This window comes from Pecten maximus, chromosome 1 (genome assembly GCF_902652985.1).
Source record: "Pecten maximus chromosome 1, xPecMax1.1, whole genome shotgun sequence".
NCBI lineage: Eukaryota > Metazoa > Mollusca > Bivalvia > Pectinida > Pectinidae > Pecten > Pecten maximus.
The window spans coordinates 4,104,446-4,125,654 of NC_047015.1; the positions used below are offsets into that span (position 1 = coordinate 4,104,446).

Consider the following 21,209-nt stretch of genomic DNA (forward strand, 5'->3'; position numbering starts at 1 on the left):
GAGACGAGCTATGCTATTCTTGATTCTTTGATGTTTTCTGTTTTTACGTGCATGTAGTGTACCCTTGACATCGTGTGTGGATGATAGTTTTGATGTGTGAATCACAGCTGTACGAAATGGGGCATGCTGGACAATATATCGGAACTCATCAAGCATTTAAGAGACCTCAAACTTCAGTGGTTGATTAAAATTACAGCATGCAAGGTTTCTTTTTAAGTAAAACGAACTAAAAAAAAAAAATTGCAATTTACTTTAAAAAATTTATTCGAGTTGGCAAGATTTCGATGGGTCGGTTGGGCAAGGGGAAACAGACATATTTTTAATTGTGGCCTTAAACTAGGGCAGCTGTACTATTTACAAGGTGACTTTACTATGTAATGTTTTATACAATAGTTTCAGGAATGTTTAAGCTGCTTCAAATGAATAACACTTTGTAACAGTTTGAGTGAACATCTCATTTTATGATTTTAAAGAGAGAGAAATTCTTTGATTGAAAATGATTGATTAGGCATCTTGTGTGGATCTAACTGTTGTGGTATGATACTTCAGGGCGTTACACAAGTGGTGGGCCCAGTATATGGAGAGTACCGGTGAGATGGATGCTGCTCTTCAGTACTACGAGACTGCCCAGGATTTCCTCTCGTTGGTCAGAGTCTACTGCTATTGTGGTAAAATGGACAAGGTACACAGATTTACAGTAAATTGTTTACAACAGAACCTAAAAATCAGCCTATAGTACGTCTTTTGGAATAGGCTAACTTATAGCAGAAATTTTAAATAGCCAGTATTATATAGTAGTCATGTTTTTCAAAGACTTCTAATAATGCAGTTTATTTTTTATATGTAAAATGTAGTGATAAGAATGTTTGACTATTCCAGCTATAAACATATTTGTTTGTTCCATAGGCCTCAGAAATCTGTAATGAGATAGATATTAACATATTTGTTTGTTCCACAGGCCTCAGAAATCTGTAATGAGATAGATATTAACATATTTGTTTGTTCCATAGGCCTCAGAAATCTATAATAAGACAGATATAAATATATTTGTTGGTTCCACAGGCCTCAGAAATCTGTAATAAGACAGATATAAACATATCTGTTTGTCCCACCGGCCTCAGAAATCTGTAATGAGACCGATATAAATATATTTGTTGGTTCCACAGGCCTCAGAAATCTGTAATGAGACAGGTGACCGGGCTGCTTGCTACCACTTAGGTAGACAATATGAAAACCAAGACTTGATCAAAGAAGCTATCCACTTTTTCCAGCGAGCACAAGCTTATGGAAATGCTATTCGACTTTGTAAGGTAAGTAATTTAGCATTTTCAGCCTTAGTGACAGAACAGAGACCCTGGATCAAATGTTGATATTATATATCTATTGATGATACCACTGGTTATATATCTATTAAAAAAACCCCTTTTAATCCCACGTTTATTTTTTTTAAAATACCACTGGTTAATATCAATTTAACCACTGGTTAATATATCTTACCAGGTTTATATCTATCCAGGTTAAATTTCTATCCCAGGTTATTACGAAAAACCCACTGGTTATAATTTTTGGAAAAACCACTGGTATTTTTATCAATTTATAATACCAGGGTTAATTCTTCCACGTTATATCTATTGATAATACCACTGGTTATATATCTTAAAAAGGGTTATATATCTATACACGGGTTATATTCATACCAGGGTTAATTCTATCCCTGGTTATAAAATTTTAATACCACGGGTTTATAATCTATGAAAACCACTGGTTATATATCTATACCATTGGTTTAAATCTAAAACCCCCTTTTTTTTTTGGGGTTTTTAAAAATTCCCTTTAAATCCCAAAGTTTATACTTACCACTTTAAACATACCACGGGTTTAAATCTATTGAAAATACCACGGGTTATAATCATACCACTGGTTATATATCTATACCACTGGTTATATATCTATTGATAATACCACTGGTTATATATCTATATACCACTGGTTATATATCTATACCACTGGTTATATATCTATACCACTAGTTATATATCTATACCACTGGTTACATATCTATTGATAATACCACTGGTTATATATCTATACCACTGGTTATATATCTATACCACTGGTTATATATCTATACCACTAGTTATATATCTATACCACTAGTTATATATCTATACCACTGGTTACATATCTATTGATAATACCACTGGTTATATATCTATACCACTAGTTATATATCTATACCACTGGTTATATATCTATACCACTGGTTATATATCTATACCACTAGTTATATATCTATACCACTAGTTATATATCTATACCACTAGTTATATATCTATACCACTAGTTATATATCTATACCACTGGTTATATATCTATTGATAATACCACTGGTTATATATCTATACCACTGGTTATATATCTATACCACTGGTTATATATCTATACCACTGGTTATATATCTATACCACTAGTTATATATCTATACCACTGGTTATATATCTATTGATAATACCACTGGTTATTATACTCTATACCACTGGTTATAATCTATAACTCACTGGTTATATATCTATACCACTAGCTTATATATCTATATACCACTAGTTATATACTTCTATACAACTGGTTTATATATCTATTTGATAATACAAGATGGTTATATATCTATAACCCACTGGTAGTATATCTATTTACCACTGGTTATATAATCTATACCACTAGTATATATCTATACCACTGGTTACATATTATGATAATTACCCAATGTTTATATACTATCCCACTTGTTTATATACTATACCACTGGTTATATATCTATAAACACTTGTTATATATCTTACCACTGGTCTTATCTATTTGATAATCCACTGGTTATATATCTATTGATAATAACACTGGTTACACTCTAACCAGGTTTTTTTAATATTAAAACCATGTTATTATTTTATACCCGGGTTTTATTTTTATACCTTGTTAAAAAATCAACCTGGTTAATTTTTAAACCCCCGGTTATATACTTTGATAACCACGGGTTTATCTTTTAAATACCACTGGTTATATTCTATTGAAAAACCAGGGTTTATAATCTTTAAATTACCACTTTTTTTAATATCTTTTATAATACCAGGTTTTTTTAATTTTATTTTCTACCCCACGGTTATATATTTCCCAGGGTTATATTTTAAACCACTTTTTTAATATCTAACCACGGTTAAATCTAGAAAATACCACTTTTTATAAAAAACCAGGGGTTATATTTATCCAGGTTTAAATTCTTTTGATAATCCATGGATTTTACCCCTATTTTTAAAACACGGGTTTATAAAATCTTTTGTTCCATGGTTAAAATATTTTCCCGGGAAAATTTTAACCAGGGTTAATATCTATGGATTTTAACCCGGGGGGTTTATCATACCCTGGTTAATATCTTTTGAAAAACCCATTTTAAACAACCCCTGGTTTATTTTACCCCTTTATTTTTTTAATCCCACGGGTTTATAATCTTTGGGAAAATTTACCCTGGTTTATATCTATGATAATCCCCAGGGTTACATATCAAAAGGGTTAATACAAAAAGGTTTATATCAAAAAACCACGGGGTTTATTCTATACCAGGGTTAATACTATACCACTGGTTATATATCTATACCACTGGTTATATTCTAACCAGGTTATATTTTCCATACCCGGGGTTAATATCTATACCAGGGTTATATATCTATGAAAATCCCACGGGTTTATATATCTTTTATAAACCACTGGTTAAAAATTTTATCCCACGGGTTTTAAAATCTATGAAAACCACGGGTTTATTTTCAAAACCCTTTGTTATTATTTACCCGGGTTTTTTATTGATAATCCACTGTTATATATCTATACCATGTTTTTTCTATACCATGTTATATATTTTTGATAAAAAACACGGGTTTATAACTTACCACGGGTTATATCTTTTTAAAACCACTGGTTTATATCATCCACGGTTATTTTCAAAATTTTATACCCCATGGTTTTTTTTTTTTAAATCTATACCACTTTTTTTTCCCCCCCTTTTTAAAAAACCACGGTTTATATCTATTGAAATCCCACGGGTTTTATTCTTACCACGGGTTATTATCAATTTATATACCCACGGTTTATATCTATTGATTCCATGGTATAATCTTTTTTTTAAACCTTTAAAAACCAGGGGTTTATATCTTTTTCCCATTTGGTTTTTTTATCTATACACTTTTTTATATCTTTTAAAATACCACTGGTTTATTTTCTATTGATAAACCCTGGTTTATATATCTATACCACGGGTTTATCTAGATATACCCGGGGTTATATCTATACCCTGGTTATATTCATACCTTTGGGTTTACATTCTAACCACGTTTTATCTTACCACGGGTTTTTAATCTATTTATACCACTGGTTATATTACCCCTTATTTTTGATAAACCACGTTTATATATCAAAAGGGGAAATAAAATCCACGGGTTATAATCTATACCATTTTTTTAAAATTCTATCCATGGTTAAATCTACCCCCGGTTTATATCTATACCCGGTTTAAACTTTGAAAAAACCAGGGTTATTATTATACCACTGGTTTATATCATCCCATGTTATTTTTTAAAATCCCAAAATTTTATATTATGATAATACACGGTTTATATCTTTTAAACCACGGGTTAATTTTTTAAATCCAGGGTTTTAATTCTTTTTAAAACCCTGTTTAAAATTCTTACCAGGGTTTTAAAAATTTATTGATAATACCACTGGTTATATATCTATTTCCAGGGTTTTAATTTTTATTGATAATACCAGGTTTATATATCTATAAAAACAGGGTTAATATCTTTTTAAAACCCGGGTTTAATACCCCTTTAAACCACTGGTTAATATAAAAGGGAAATTAACAGGTTAAATTCTTACCATTGGTTTATAAACCTTTTAATTTTTACCAGGTTATATATCTTTTGAAATCCCATGGTTAATATTTTAAAACCAGGTTATATATCATAAAACCATGGTTTTTAACTTTAAAAACCCGGTTATATATCTTTTACCACGGTTTATATCTATACCAGGGTTATTATCATTGATAATCCACGGTTATATATCTTTTGAAAATACCACTGTTATTATCTAACCCGGGGTTTAAAATTTTTTATAAAACCACTGGTTATATCTTATCCCAACTGGTATATTCTATACCACGGGTTATTTCTATACCACTGGTTTTAATCTCTTACCACTGGTTAATATCTATCCCCTTTGTTAAATTTATTATAATACCATGGTTTAATCTATTGTAAACCACTGGTTATTATCTTACCACTGGTTATTTTATTAAATACCCTGTTTTATCTATTGATAATACCAGGTTATTATCTTACCACGGGTTTAATCTATACCACTGGTGACTATCTATTGATAATACACTGGTTATATATCTATACCACTTGGTTATATATCTATTGATAATACCACTGGTTATATATTAATAATACCACTGGTTATATATCATTACCACTGGGTTATATATCTATTGATACCACTGGTTATATATCTATTGATAATCCACTGTTATAATATTCTATACCACTGGTTATATATCTATACCACTGGTTAATATATCTATGAAATACCACCTGGTTATTATATATTGATAATAACCGACTGGTTATATATCTATACCACTGGGTTATATATTATATGATAATACCGGACTGGTTATATATTCTATACCACTGGTTATATATCTATTGATAATACCACTGGTTATATATCTTACCTGGTGAGATATCTAACCACTAGGTTATATTCTATTGATAATACCACTGGTTATATATCTATTGATAATACCAACTGGTTATATATCTATACCACTGGTTATATATCTATACCACTGGTTATATATCTAGTGATAATCCACGGTTTTTATCACCCCCTGGTTATATCTTTAAATATTTATATTTTTTATACCACTTTTATAATTCCCTTTATATACCACTGGTTTTTTATTGAAAGGGGTTTAATATCTTTTTAAACCCTTGGTTTTTTATCTTTTCCCACTGGTTTATCTAAAAATACCACTGGTTTATTCATACCACTGGTTAAAATTCTTACCACTGTTTAATAATCTATACCAGGGTTTATATCTAACCACTGGTTTATTTATACCACTTTATATTATTTAAACCACTGGTTTTATATCTTTGATAATCCCATGGTTTTTATTTTATACCACTGGTTATATTCTATACCACTGTTTATTCATCCACTGGTATAATCTAAATTTAAACACTGGTTTTATCTATTGATAATACCACTGGTTATATACTATCCCCACGGGTTTAAATTTTATCCATTGATATAACCACTGGTAATATCTATCCCACTGTTATTATCTATAAACCCGGTTATAATCAAAATGTTAATACCCCTTTATATCTATAAAACCTGTTTTTAATCTATTGATAATACCAGGGTTTTTAATCTTACCCGGGTTAATATCTTTTTAAACCACTGTTATTTTCAACCAACGGTTATATATCTTTTATTCCCACGGGTTTATAATCTAAATTGGAATAATACCACGGGTTATATCTATACACGGTTATATTATACCAGGTTTATTCATCCCTTTTATATATCTACCACGGTTATAATTTTAAAAACCACGGTTTATTTAAAAAACCCTGGTTTTTTCTAAACCACGGGTTTTATATTTTTCATTGATATACCACTTTTTATATATCTATTTGTAATACCACGGGTTAATATCTAAACCCACTTTTTATATCTTACCACTGTTAAACTTTTAAACCACGGTTATTTCTATTAAAATCCACGGTTAAACTAAGGGATAATCCCCACTGTATATTTTTAAAACCCTTTATTTTATACCACTGGTTATTATCTTCCACGTTATTACTATACCCGGTTATTATTAAAAAACCACGGGTTTTTAATTTTTTTATAATACCACTTTTATATATTTTTATAACGGGTTATTATTATCCCTATTATATATCTAAAATAAAAAACCCACGGTTTATATAATTTTTTTTTGAAATCCTGGTTATATATCTATACCACTGGTTATATATCTATACCACTGGTTATATATCTATACCCCTGGTTATATATCTATTGATAATACCACTGGTTTTTTACCCCTTTAATTTTTACCCAGGTTATTACCCCTTTTTTTCAACCCTGGTTATATATTTTAAAAACCCGGGTTATATATTCCCCGGGTTTATATACTATTGAAATCACTGGTTTTATCTATACCGGGTTTAAATTATCTTACCATGTTTAATTTTTTAAAATTGGGATTATTTACCACGGGTTTTAATTTTTAAAAACCCAAATGGTTAATATAATACACTGGTTAATATCTATACCAAAGTTATATATTTTTTCCCAGGTTAATATCTATACCACGTTTAACGAAAAACCCAGGTTTATATTATCCACTTTTATACTATAATTTGTTATATATCTTCCCACTTTTTATTTTCTATACCACTTTATAATCTATCCACGGGTTATTATTATCCACTGGTTATATATCTATACCACTGGTTTTATCTAAAAACCATGGTTATATTTTATGATAATCCCGGGTTAAATTCTAACCACTGGTTATATTCTTACCACTGTTAATATCTTACCACGGGGTTTATATCTTTTAAAAACCACTGGTTATATCTTTTAAACCCACGGGTTTATATCTATACCCGGTTATAATCTATACACGGGTTATATATTACCACGGGTTTTATTTTATACCATGGTTTTCTAGATAATCCAGGGTTTTAATATCTTTGGGATAATCCACTTTTATTATTAAATACCACGGGTTTTATATTTTGTAACCAGGGGTTAAAATTATCTATCCCGGGTTTAAAATTTCTATGAAAATCCACGGTTTATATCTATACATGGTTAAAATTTTTAAAACCAGGGGTTAAAATTTCTTTTGGGTTTTTTTAACCCTGGTTATATATCTATACCACTGGTTATATATCTATACCACTGGTTATATTCTAAAAAACCACGTTATAATCCTTTTTTTAACCACTTTATTTTTTCTAAAAAACCAGGGTTTAAATTCTATTGTAATACCACTGGTTATATATCCATTAAAAATTTAACCACGGTTATATACTTTTAAACCAGGTTATAATTAACCCTTTTTTTTTATATATCTAACCACTTTTTATTCTTGTAATACCCCACTTTATTTTTAACCCTATTAATAATCCCACTGTTTTTTCTATCCATGGTTTATTTTATTAAATACCACGGGTTTTATCTTACCGGTATTTTCCAAACCCACTGTTATATATCTTTTGAAAATCAGGGTTTAAATCATAAAACCACGGGTTTTATTTAAATCCACTGTTATATATCTATACCAGGTTTATATCTTTAAGGATTACCACGGTTATATATCTATCCACTTTTTAAAATATTATACCAGGGTTTATATATCTATACCAGGGTTTATATTTTAATAAACCACGGTTATTACACCAGGGTTTTTTATCTATAAAACCACGGTTAATATCTAAAACCCCGGGTTAATATCATACCACGGTTATATCTATACCAGGTTTTAAATCTTTTAAAACCACGGGTTATATCAAATTTGGGATAATAACCATGGTTAAAATCTTTGATAATCCAACGGGTTTATCTATCCCAGGGGTTATAATCTAAAACCACTGTTAAATCTATACCACGGGGGGGGTTTTTTTTTTATATATCTTTTGGGATAATAACCACGGGTTTAATATCTATAAAACCACGGGTTTTATCTTTTTTCCACTGGTTTATATCTTAACTGGTTATATATCTATTGATAATACCAGGGTTTATTCTTAAATTCCCCTTTTTTATAATCTTTTTCCCACTGGTTATATTCTTTGGGTTTTTAAAATTTACCAGGTTAATATCTATACCACTGGTTATATATTTATACCACTGGTTATTTCTTTATAAACCATGGTTATTAATCTATTGATACCATACCACTTTATAATCTATTGAAAAACCACTTTAATATCTATTGAAAATCCCCCTTTTTTAATATCAACCACTGTTATATATTTTTAAAAACCCCCTTTTTTATTATTTTTCCACTGGTTTAATTTTTTAAATACCACGGGGTTATATTCTTTGGGTTTAAAAACCATTAAATTTTTCCCCCTTTTACCTTCCACTGGTTTATTCTATACCTTTTTAAATCTATACCACTGGTTTATTCTATAAATACCACTGGTTTATCTAAAAATTCACGGGTTTATATTCTTACCACTTTTAAATTATCAAAAACCCAGGGTTTTAATTTTAAATCCCAAAATGGTTATTCTTTGATTCCCAGGGTTATATTCTTCCCACGGGTTTATATCTATAAACCACAGTTTAATCTTTAAAAACCACGGTTAATATCTAGAATCCACTGGTTTTATCTATACCACTGGTTATATATCTATACCACTGGTTATATATCTATTGATAATACCACTGGTTATATATCTATACCACTGGTTATATATCTATACCACTAGTTATATATCTATACCACGGTATATTTAAAATCCACGGTTTATTATCTTTGATATCCACTGTTATATATCATTAAAACCACGGGTTTTAAAATTCATACCACTTTATATATCTATACCACTGTTTTTACAAACCCATTTTATAATCTATACCCGGTTTATAATTTATACCATGGTTATTATCTTACCACTGGTTAATTCTATTGATTTTTTCCCCACGGTTAATATCTATGAAAATACCACGGGGTTTTTAATCTATACCCTGGTTAAATCTATACCATTTTTTTTTTAACCCGGGTTATTATCTTTTACCACGGTTTTATCTATTTAATCCCACGGTTATTATCTATACCACTGGTTATATATCTATACCACTGGTTATATATCTATACCACTGGTTATATATCTATACCACTGGTTATATATCTATACCACTGGTTATATATCTATACCACTGGTTATATATCTATACCACTAGTTATATATCTATTGATAATACCACTGGTTATATATCTATTGATAATACCACTGGTTATATATCTATTGATAATACCACTGGTTATATATCTATTGATAATACCACTGGTTATATATCTATACCACTGGTTATATATCTATTGATAATACCACTGGTTATATATCTATACCACTGGTTATATATCTATACCACTGGTTATATATCTATACCACTGGTTATATATCTATACCACTGGTTATATATCTATTGATAATACCACTGGTTATATATCTATACCACTGGTTATATATCTATACCACTAGTTATATATCTATTGATAATACCACTGGTTATATATCTATTGATAATACCACTGGTTATATATCTATACCACTGGTTATATATCTATTGATAATACCACTGGTTATATATCTATACCACTGGTTATATATCTATTGATAATACCACTGGTTATATATCTATTGATAATACCACTGGTTATATATCTATACCACTGGTTATATATCTATTGATAATACCACTGGTTATATATCTATTGATAATACCACTGGTTATATATCTATTGATAATACCACTGGTTATATATCTATTGATAATACCACCGGTTATATATCTATTGATAATACCACTGGTTATATATCTATTGATAATACCACTGGTTATATATCTATTGATAATACCACTGGTTATATATCTATTGATATACCACTGGTTATATATCTATTGATAATACCACTGGTTATATATCTATTGATAATACCACTGGTTATATATCTATACCACTGGTTATATATCTATTGATAATACCACTGGTTATATATCTATACCACTGGTTATATATCTATTGATAATACCACTGGTTATATATCTATACCACTGGTTATATATCTATTGATAATACACTGGTTAAAACCCTATAAACCACTTTTTAATTCTTACCACTTTTTAATATTTTTAAAAAACCCCGGGGTTATTATTTTTAAAAAACCCACTGGTATATATCTATCATTTTTATATATTTTACACGGGGTATTATCAAACCCACTGGTTATATATTATCCACTTTATATATTTTATACCACTTTTAATATTATACCATTTTTTTTTATATATCTTTTGGGGAATAATAAAACTTTATATACTATACCACTGTTTATATTTTTAAATTACCACGGGTTTATAATCTATTGATAATACAGGGGGGGGTTTAATATCTTTAAAAACCACGGTTTTCTACCCCCTATTATAATACCACGGTTATACATCCCATGGTTAATATCTTACCCTTTTTAATATCTATACCACTTTATATCCCCCTTTTTTGAAAATTTACCATGTTATTATCTATACCACTTTTTAAACCCTATACCACGGGTTAACTATTGATAATACCCTTTTTTCTATATATCTATACCACTGGTTATATATCTATACCACTGGTTATATATCTATACCACTGGTTATATATCTATACCACTGGTTATATATCTATTGATAATACCACTGGTTATATATCTATACCACTGGTTATATATCTATACCACTGGTTATATATCTATACCACTGGTTATATATCTATACCACTGGTTATATATCTATACCACTGGTTATGTATCTATTAATAATACCACTAGTCTTAATATCTGCTGTGACTTTGTATAACGTTGGTACCTTAATATTGTAGACTGTGATAATTTTTTATCATTCTCTGTAGGAACATGGTTATGAAGACCAGCTGTTGAATCTGGCTTTACTTGGACGTCCAGAGGACATGATGGAGGCTGCTCGCTACTACGAACAGAAACAAGGATCACAGGACAAGGCTGTCATGCTCTACCATAAGGTATGTAGGTGTGAAAATCTTGGTTGTAATTTCTAAATTGGTATTTTGATTTGACAGCTCTTCTCGCAGTATGTATGTCACTTCGGGAATAGATGGTCATATATTGTTTTGTCCCATCAGTACATGTTCATTAATCAAAATGTATTCTGTTTCATTCTAGGCAGGAAACTTTTCCAAAGCATTGGATCTCTCCTTCAGATCCAAACAGTTTGGAGCATTACAGATGATTTCTGGAGACTTGGATGAGCGAGCAGATCCAGAATTATTACAAAGATGTGGCGATTTCTTCATGGACAATGGCCAGTATGACAAGGCAGTAGACCTCCTTGCCATCGGTAAAAAGGTTGGTGTTGTTGTACTGGGCAGTGAACAATGGTTTGTTAAAGAGACAGCCTGACTAAACCATTAATGATACGAAAAACAGAAATTCAAATACATCAATAATGTCAATATGTGCTGTGTCACTTCTGATGAGAGGTGGGGCTGCATTCTGTAACCAGTTTAGGTGTAAGGTGTATGTAATGTAAGTTTACAATATGATATATAAGATATTTTAGGTTACAAATTTCTTCATGAAGAAGTTTTAGAGATGAAAAGGGTAACTGCAATGTACTTCCTAGAATTAGTAACTAAAGACTAATTTGGGTGAAGAGGGAAAGACTTTGTTTAATTGGGTGTCAACTTGTCCTGACACAAAGCCCTTTGTTTAATTGGGTGTCAACTTGTCCTGACATAAATCCTAAGACTCGAGAGGAAGGTCAAAGTTTTAGTGTGTATATCTGTGACTTATGTGATAGTAGTTATCTTAATGTAGAACATTTCCAATATTACCATAGTTGATACACTGATATATGAGAATATGTACTGGGGGTTTAAGGCATGTTAATCTCACACTCTCCAAAAATGGAAGTAAGTATTATATTGTTTGGTATATGGGACATATTGAGTCATACTTTGCTGTGAGGCCAGTGTTCCAGTGGTTATCAGTTGCAGTGTACAAGACATATGACACAGATTCCACCTTGCTGATCATTTCACATAGCTAATTCTATTGCTGGTTTAGACACACTTTCAAATTGGTTAATAAAGAACTGTAGAATGTAGCCTTGCTTTGTTGTAGCTTTGTTGTAGCTTTGTTAACATGCTGTTTCAGTATTGGGAAGCCCTGAAAATCTGTATGGACCAGCATGTAGAAATAACTGAAGATCTGGCGGAGAAACTCACGCCCAACAAGGAAGACATGGGCAGTGATACAATGGAGCGGGTGAAGATCCTCGAGGCTATAGCTGAGGTGTGCATGCACCAAGGCCAGTACCACCTGGCAACCAAGAAATTCACCCAGGCTGGCAACAAGATCAAGGTATACCATGGTTCTCTCATAGATTTTAGAATGTTTGTGACACCTCATCAAAACAGCTACTTTACACATCTGTTTAGCAGGACATAGACAGATGAATATGTATGATTACCTAAACCTATATATCACTCATATATTATTAACGTCAGGATGCCTTTGGCACCTGCCGTTATAGTCGTGGTGGGTAAATTTTGTTAGTGACACTTTTGTTTCCGGCTAACAATTCCTCTTTTCTGTCATACAACTGATATACATCCGCAGTCTAATATAGTTCCTATTGTGACAGCAATTATTGACATGATTTAACTTATGGTTCCCGTGTTTACTGCAATTATTTAAAATGAAATATGAATGTTTGGTGTTCTAGACTATTTTAGAGTATGAATATAAACATTTTCCTCGTCAGTATATGCAATTTTGTTGGCGTAGGATTACGTAGTTCTGTCTCAATCCTGCCTTGAAAACGAAAGTAAAAAATCAGTTTGATCGTCGTGAAAATTTACATGCGTCCCCAGAGAAACTATCCACATGTCTTAGACTCATATGTTCATCCTGAGTTCATACGCAGGAACATTTCATATAAGCCCAAAACCAACCCTATTTTATGTAGTCAAATGCAGCCGAGCATTCCACGAGATAACTTCAGCTGTCACGTGGCTAATCACGTGATCATCACTAATCGGCCAAAATGGCGGTCATGTCTAAGGTAACTAAACCAACGACCGTTCGCAGTTTCATATTCATTTGTATGTCGCTAGAATACTTAAGAAATATCACCAGGAATCGAAGGCAAGTTGTAACAAACTACATTGCCGTTTTTCATGAGGATTTTATTAAATAAGGTTATTATTTGGTTTTTGAAAAGAATCTAACGATTATGATCTGTGACTGATGTACTGGCGTCTTGTCAAAACTAGATATGCCTCGTCGGACAACGCGACCGCAATTTTCTATCGGAGTTAAAATATGGTATTAGGGGTCATAAAATAGATGTTTGCTAGGCCTAATTAACATCTTATAATATAAATAAAATTTAAAAAACCTTAGGCTGTGTACATCTTGGATTTTATCTTTGGCTATACAACATGTTCTGTTAATAGACCAATTTGTCGATCTTGGATTTTATCTTTGGCTATACAACATGTTCTGTTAATAGACCGATTTGTCGTTCAGTTGATTTTTTTCAAAGTTTACAAGCAGCTTTACTGATTCAAGAGTATATCAATAATCTTCCACATGCATAAAAGAAATAGGGAAAGATTTATACTCAGCTATTGGAAAGTTGTCAGCAGATAAATATGTTATGCATGTTTTCTTGAATATATATAGAATAGGAATAACCAGATTAAGACATTTCATCTGATACAAATGTAACTCTCTGACTAAAAGATTCAATTTTAAATTTCTTATTATATGACCTCGGACCCTGACGTTTCTCAGGGCCTTTGGCCCTTTGATCTAAATGAGTTACAGTGACTGTTGTTTGATTGAATTTGTAAAAAATATCACTAAAAATATCTAAACCTTCTAAATGATGTTGGAAACCAGTAGGGGAACCTTGAAAATGTAAATGCTGTGTGATGTACTAGAAGTGTGGACATTTTATAGTAAACTGACCGATTTATTATTAATAACAAGTGTGACATACTGTGTTACTGATTTATTATTAATAACAAGTGTGACATACTGTGTTACAGGCTATGATTTATTATCAATAACAAGTGTGACATACTGTGTTACAGGCTATGATTTATGATCAATAACAAGAGTGACATACTGTGTTACAGGCTATGATTTATTATCAATAACAAGAGTGACATACTGTGTTACAGGCTATGATTTATTATCAATAACAAGTGTGACATACTGTGTTACAGGCTATGATTTATTATCAATAACAAGTGTGACATACTGTGTTACAGGCTATGATTTATTTTTAATAACAAGTGTGACATACTGTGTTACTGATTTATTATCAATAACAAGTGTGACATACTGTGTTACAGGCTATGATTTATTATTAATAACAAGTGTGACATACTGTGTTACAGGCTATGAAAGCACTGCTGAAGTCAGGAGACACCGAGAAGATTACATTTTTTGCTGGTGTATCGCGACAGAAGGAGATTTATGTAATGGCAGCCAACTATCTTCAATCATTGGACTGGAGGAAAGACCCGGAAATCATGAAAAATATTATTGGCTTCTATACTAAAGGGAGAGCACTGGACTCTCTGGCAGCCTTCTACGATGCTTGTGCTCAGGTAGGCAGAAGAATTCTCAATACAACTGTACTGACTTAGTTAAACTTTCCAGGAGAGATGTTAGTCATTCACTTTGCATTAGCTATCTATATGCTGTATGATGGTCCTGTTCACTATCTGTATGCTGTATGATGGTCCTGTTTGCTATCTATATGCTGTATGATGGTCCTGTTCACTATCTATATGCTGTATGATGGTCCTGTTCACTATCTATATGCTGTATGATGGTCCTGTATGATGGTCCTGTTCACTATCTATATGCTGTATGATGGTCCTGTTCACTATCTATATGCTGTATGATGGTCCTGTTCGCTATCTATATGCTGTATGATGGTCCTGTTCACTATCTATATGCTGTATGATGGTCCTGTATGATGGTCCTGTTCGCTATCTATATGCTGTATGATGGTCCTGTTCACTATCTATATGCTGTATGATGGTCCTGTTCGCTATCTATATGCTGTATGATGGTCCTGTTCACTATCTATATGCTGTATGATGGTCCTGTATGATGGTCCTGTTCGCTATCTATATGCTGTATGATGGTCCTGTTCACTATCTATATGCTGTATGATGGTCCTGTTCACTATCTATATGCTGTATGATGGTCCTGTTCGCTATCTATATGCTGTATGATGGTCCTGTTCGCTATCTATATGCTGTATGATGGTCCTGTATGATGGTCCTGTTCACTATCTATATGCTGTATGATGGTCCTGTATGATGGTCCTGTTCGCTATCTATATGCTGTATGATGGTCCTGTTCACTATCTATATGCTGTATGATGGTCCTGTTCACTATCTATATGCTGTATGATGGTCCTGTTCACTATCTATATGCTGTATGATGGTCCTGTTTGATGGTCCTGTATGATGGTCCTGTTTGCTATCTATATGCTGTATGATGGTCCTGTTCACTATCTATATGCTGTATGATGGTCCTGTTCACTATCTATATCCTGTATGATGGTCCTGTTCACTATCTATATGCTGTATGATGGTCCTGTATGATGGTCCTGTATGATGGTCCTGTTCACTATCTATATGCTGTATGATGGTCCTGTTTGCTATCTATATGCTGTATGATGGTCCTGTTCACTATCTATATGCTGTATGATGGTCCTGTTCACTATCTATATGCTGTATGATGGTCCTGTTCACTATCTATATGCTGTATGATGGTCCTGTTCACTATCTATATGCTGTATGATGGTCCTGTTCACTATCTATATGCTGTATGATGGTCCTGTTCACTATCTATATGCTGTATGATGGTCCTGTTCACTATCTATATGCTGTATGATGGTCCTGTTCACTATCTATATGCTGTATGATGGTCCTATTCACTATCTGTATGCTGTATGATGGTCCTGTTCACTATCTATATGCTGTATGATGGTCCTGTTCACTATCTATATGCTGTATGATGGTCCTGTATGATGGTCCTGTTCGCTATCTATATGCTGTATGATGGTCCTGTATGATGGTCCTGTATGATGGTCCTGTTCACTATCTATATGCTGTATGATGGTCCTGTTCACTATCTATATATGCTGTATGATGGTCCGTTCACTATCTATATGCTGTATGATGGTCCTGTTTACTATCTGTATCCTGTATGATGGTCCTGTTCACTATCTATATGCTGTATGATGGTCCTGTTCACTATCTGTATGCTGTATGATGGTCCTGTTCACTATCTATATGCTGTATGATGGTCCTGTTCACTATCTATATGCTGTATGATGGTCCTGTTCACTATCTATATGCTGTATGATGGTCCTGTTCACTATCTATATGCTGTATGATGGTCCTGTTCACTATCTATATGCTGTATGATGGTCCTGTTCACTATCTGTATGCTGTATGATGGTCCTGTTTACTATCTGTATCCTGTATGATGGTCCTGTTCACTATCTATATGCTGTATGATGGTCCTGTTCACTATCTATATGCTGTATGATGGTCCTGTTCACTATCTATATGCTGTATGATGGTCCTGTATGATGGTCCTGTATGATGGTCCTGTATGATGGTCCTGTTCGCTATCTATATGCTGTATGATGGTCCTGTATGATGGTCCTGTTCACTATCTATATGCTGTATGATGGTCCTGTTCACTATCTATATATGTTGTATGATGGTCCTGTTCACTATCTATATGCTGTATGATGGTCCTGTTTGCTATCTGTATGCTGTATGATGGTCCTGTTCACTATCTGTATGCTGTATGATGGTCCTGTTCTCTATCTATATGCTGTATGATGGTCCTGTTCACTATCTATATGCTGTATGATGGTCCTGTTCACTATCTATATGCTGTATGATGGTCCTGTTCGCTATCTATATGCTGTATGATGGTCCTGTTCGCTATCTATATGCTGTATGATGGTCCTGTTCGCTATCTATATGCTGTATGATGGTCCTGTTCGCTATCTATATGCTGTATGATGGTCCTGTTTGCTATCTATATGCTGTATGATGGTCCTGTATGATGGTCCTGTATGATAGTCCTGTATGATGGTCCTGTGTGATGGTCCTGTGTGATGGTCCTGTATGATGGTCCTGTATATGATGGTCCTGTATGATGGTCCTGTGTATGATGGTCCTGTGTGATGGTCCTGTGTGATGGTCCTGTATGATGGTCCTGTATGATGGTCCTGTGCTCTCAGTAAATGTTTGAGGATGTTTATTTCATTTGTTGTAATCTCTCTTGTCATTTTTAAATCAATGCAGAGATCATGCAAATGATAAAAAGTAAAAGTACAGATGGTTGCGTTTCATATATGTAGGTGGAAATAGACGAGTACCAGAACTACGACAAGGCCTTGGGTGCTCTGGGTGAGGCCTACAAATGTCTGAGTAAGACAAAGATGAGTGATGAAATGCTGCAAGAGGAGAAACTGACACGTTTAAAGAACAAGATCACACTTATTAAGAAGTTTGTGACAGCTAGAAGGTAAGTGTAACAAGATATTTCATCACAACTTGCCAGTTCTACAGCCACAGTCAAAATTAATTTGAGTTATATACTCACAGATATTAGCTCTGATCAGCTGAATCTTACACTTGTGGCTGTGTGATATGGAAATTCTTAACTTGTTAGATATCTTATATTAAGTTATTATTGGGCAGAACTTGTTTGATATATTGCATATGACATGGCCATTATTTCGAATCCTCAATTTGTGGTCATGACCTCAGCTGTCGCAATATATTTCAACCTTTGACTGATTGTCTGCCCTTGTTTTTAGGTCACCTGACCATAGGTCATGGTGACCTATTGCGATAGTCTTTTGTCCGTCGTTGTCTGTTAACTTTTCCTTGTGGACACAATAACTTGATTAAATGTAAACCGAGATTGATGAAACTTTATATACAGCCTTATGTCAATAAGATCTTAGACAAGTTCAGAATTGGGAATTATTTGACAGTAACTTACAGAGTTATTGCCCTTTGTAATAATAATATTATTTGACCTTGTGAACACAATGATTACTTGAGTAAATATCAACCAACTTTGTTAAAACTTTGTATGCAGTGTAATATCAATAAGATTTCGTACAAGTTCGAAAATCAGAATTATTCAACAATAACTTAAATTACTTTAAGAGTTATTGCCCTTTGTAATGATAATATTATTAGACCTTGTGAACGTGATTACTTGAGTAAATATCAAACAAGTTTGATGAAACTTTGTATGCTGCCTATGTCAATAAGATATCAAACAAGTTCAAAATTGGGAATCATACGACGGTTACTTACAGAGTTATTGCCCTTTGTAATAATATTATTATTGGACCTTGTTGAAGCAAATTTTTTCTCGCCAAAATTCGAAAATCATCCAAAATTGCAGATAAATAGTTTCTTCTCTTTTATCTATACATATGAAGGCTTGATATTTAGCACATCGATAGCATGTATGGCTGGCTTCAAATGTTATGCTTAACTTTGACCTTGACCTTCATTCAAGGTTACAGGGGTCAAATGATGAAAAAATTCAATAATTTCAAAATGATTTATTTGGGTCATATTTTGAAGCACCTGCTTTATGAAGATGTGTGCAAGGTTTCTAGGTCAAATCATCAAAAATCTCAGGTGATAGTTAAGGCCCATGGGCCTGTTGTTATATAATTACTCTTGGCTCTCCTGGGCTTCAATGACAAGTGAAGAATTCTCCCATGGATTTCACAGATGGTTGTAACTTCTTGTGCCCTGTTTTTTCTCTGATCTAAATCAAATAAGCTCAGATTTAATTTATAATTGACTGACATTATATTTGACAGGGCGTACGATGAGAATCCAGAGGACACCATCAAACAGTGCCAGGTGTTACTGGAGGAACCTCACCTGGACGATTCTGTCCGTATGGGAGATGTCTATGGCCTCATCATTGAACATTATGCAAGGAGAGAGCGTTGGAAGGCGGTAAGCTATAACATTTCTTGTAAGAAATGTGGTGGTGTTAAACAATTATGAAATGTTAATGGGACAGAGATATCTGGACTTGATCTTAAGTTCATGTGGAATTCCTTAAGTCTGTAGAAAATTTAACGTATTACTTCAGTTTCCCTTACGTAACAGTGTGAAAGTCTTGTATAAAGTTGAGACAAATTAGATAATTTGGAAATTACTTGAAATGTACTTATTTTTATCATTGATTTTATGCGATACAATTCCAGGCCTATGCTGCAATGGAAGAGATGAAGAGTCGAATACCTGCTCTAAACATGGCATACTATGTAAATATGAGAACGATAGAATCAGTACACCGGGCCCTGGATATTCCTCTCAGTAGGACTATCACTAGTAAGATGAATGGTATATATGGAGGGGGTGGGGATGAGGAGGACGGGGAAGTTGTGGAGGAGGAGGTCGACCACATGTACACAGGAGGAGACGATGTATGATATACACTGTTATTTATACCCATAGGACATTTCATTAAATACAGAATGTGATATGGAAATGTGTGAACCAGGATTACTACTACAGCATCACAACTTACAAGTTCTAATTATAATAATTACAGTGCCAAGTGAACCAATAAACTATGCATGGATAGTCTGGTAGTGAGACTCAGCATACCTAGTGAAATCTGATGAGATTGTCAGTACGATCAGCTGATGACATGCATGGTGGTACATTGTGATCTGGTAAACATTGGTTAATGTTACATATAGATAAACGATAAGATAAAAAAGATGAAAAGAGTCAGGCCATTAGGTCTCTTTCTGTTTGACAGACAAGTGTAGTTCTTGTAATATTTCTTGTAATATTTAAAAAGAAAAATTATTAGTTTAGAAAATCAAATTTTAAAAATTTAGAATTGAAGAGTCTGAAACTTTTGGTTCATTTTCACAAACCACAAACTGAATACTAAGTCTGCTGTAGGTAGATGATATACAATAAGTGGTGAAAGTCAAGTGTCCTTTTATCTACAGTCTTATCACTGTTAAACTGATGGCTATTCCATTAAAATTAATAAATCACTTCTATCCATGGTTGGATTGCCTTTCTATTACTTCTATGTATTGTATTAAATAAATTCTAAGGGTGGTACCCCTTAACCAAACCTGGAGTCCTTGGGTGGGGAAGATGTTTTACTGGAATACCCCTTAACCAAACCTGGAGTCCTGGGGTGGGGAAGATGTTTTACTGGAATACCCCTTAACCAAACCTGGAGTCCTGGGGT

At 32.9% G+C, this 21,209-nt stretch overlaps 1 protein-coding gene across 5 annotated transcripts in view; it reads left to right on the forward strand.

The window, feature by feature from the left end:
• LOC117322767 (intraflagellar transport protein 140 homolog) overlaps positions 1-21,152 on the forward strand; it is a 48,294-nt gene extending 27,142 nt beyond the window's left edge. For 4 of the 5 annotated variants that reach the window (XM_033877726.1, XM_033877717.1, XM_033877732.1 and 1 more), the window contains 9 exons: positions 550-682; positions 1,167-1,310; positions 11,765-11,893; positions 12,054-12,236; positions 13,047-13,253; positions 15,302-15,514; positions 18,307-18,473; positions 19,801-19,942; positions 20,197-21,152. In XM_033877726.1, the coding sequence (XP_033733617.1) occupies positions 550-682; positions 1,167-1,310; positions 11,765-11,893; positions 12,054-12,236; positions 13,047-13,253; positions 15,302-15,514; positions 18,307-18,473; positions 19,801-19,942; positions 20,197-20,424 (1,546 nt within the window). In that variant the 3' untranslated portion in view covers positions 20,425-21,152. The remainder of the gene's footprint in view (positions 1-549; positions 683-1,166; positions 1,311-11,764; positions 11,894-12,053; positions 12,237-13,046; positions 13,254-15,301; positions 15,515-18,306; positions 18,474-19,800; positions 19,943-20,196) is intronic. The other variant, XM_033877709.1, reaches the window with a different exon arrangement.
• The last annotated feature ends 57 nt before the right edge of the window (positions 21,153-21,209 follow it).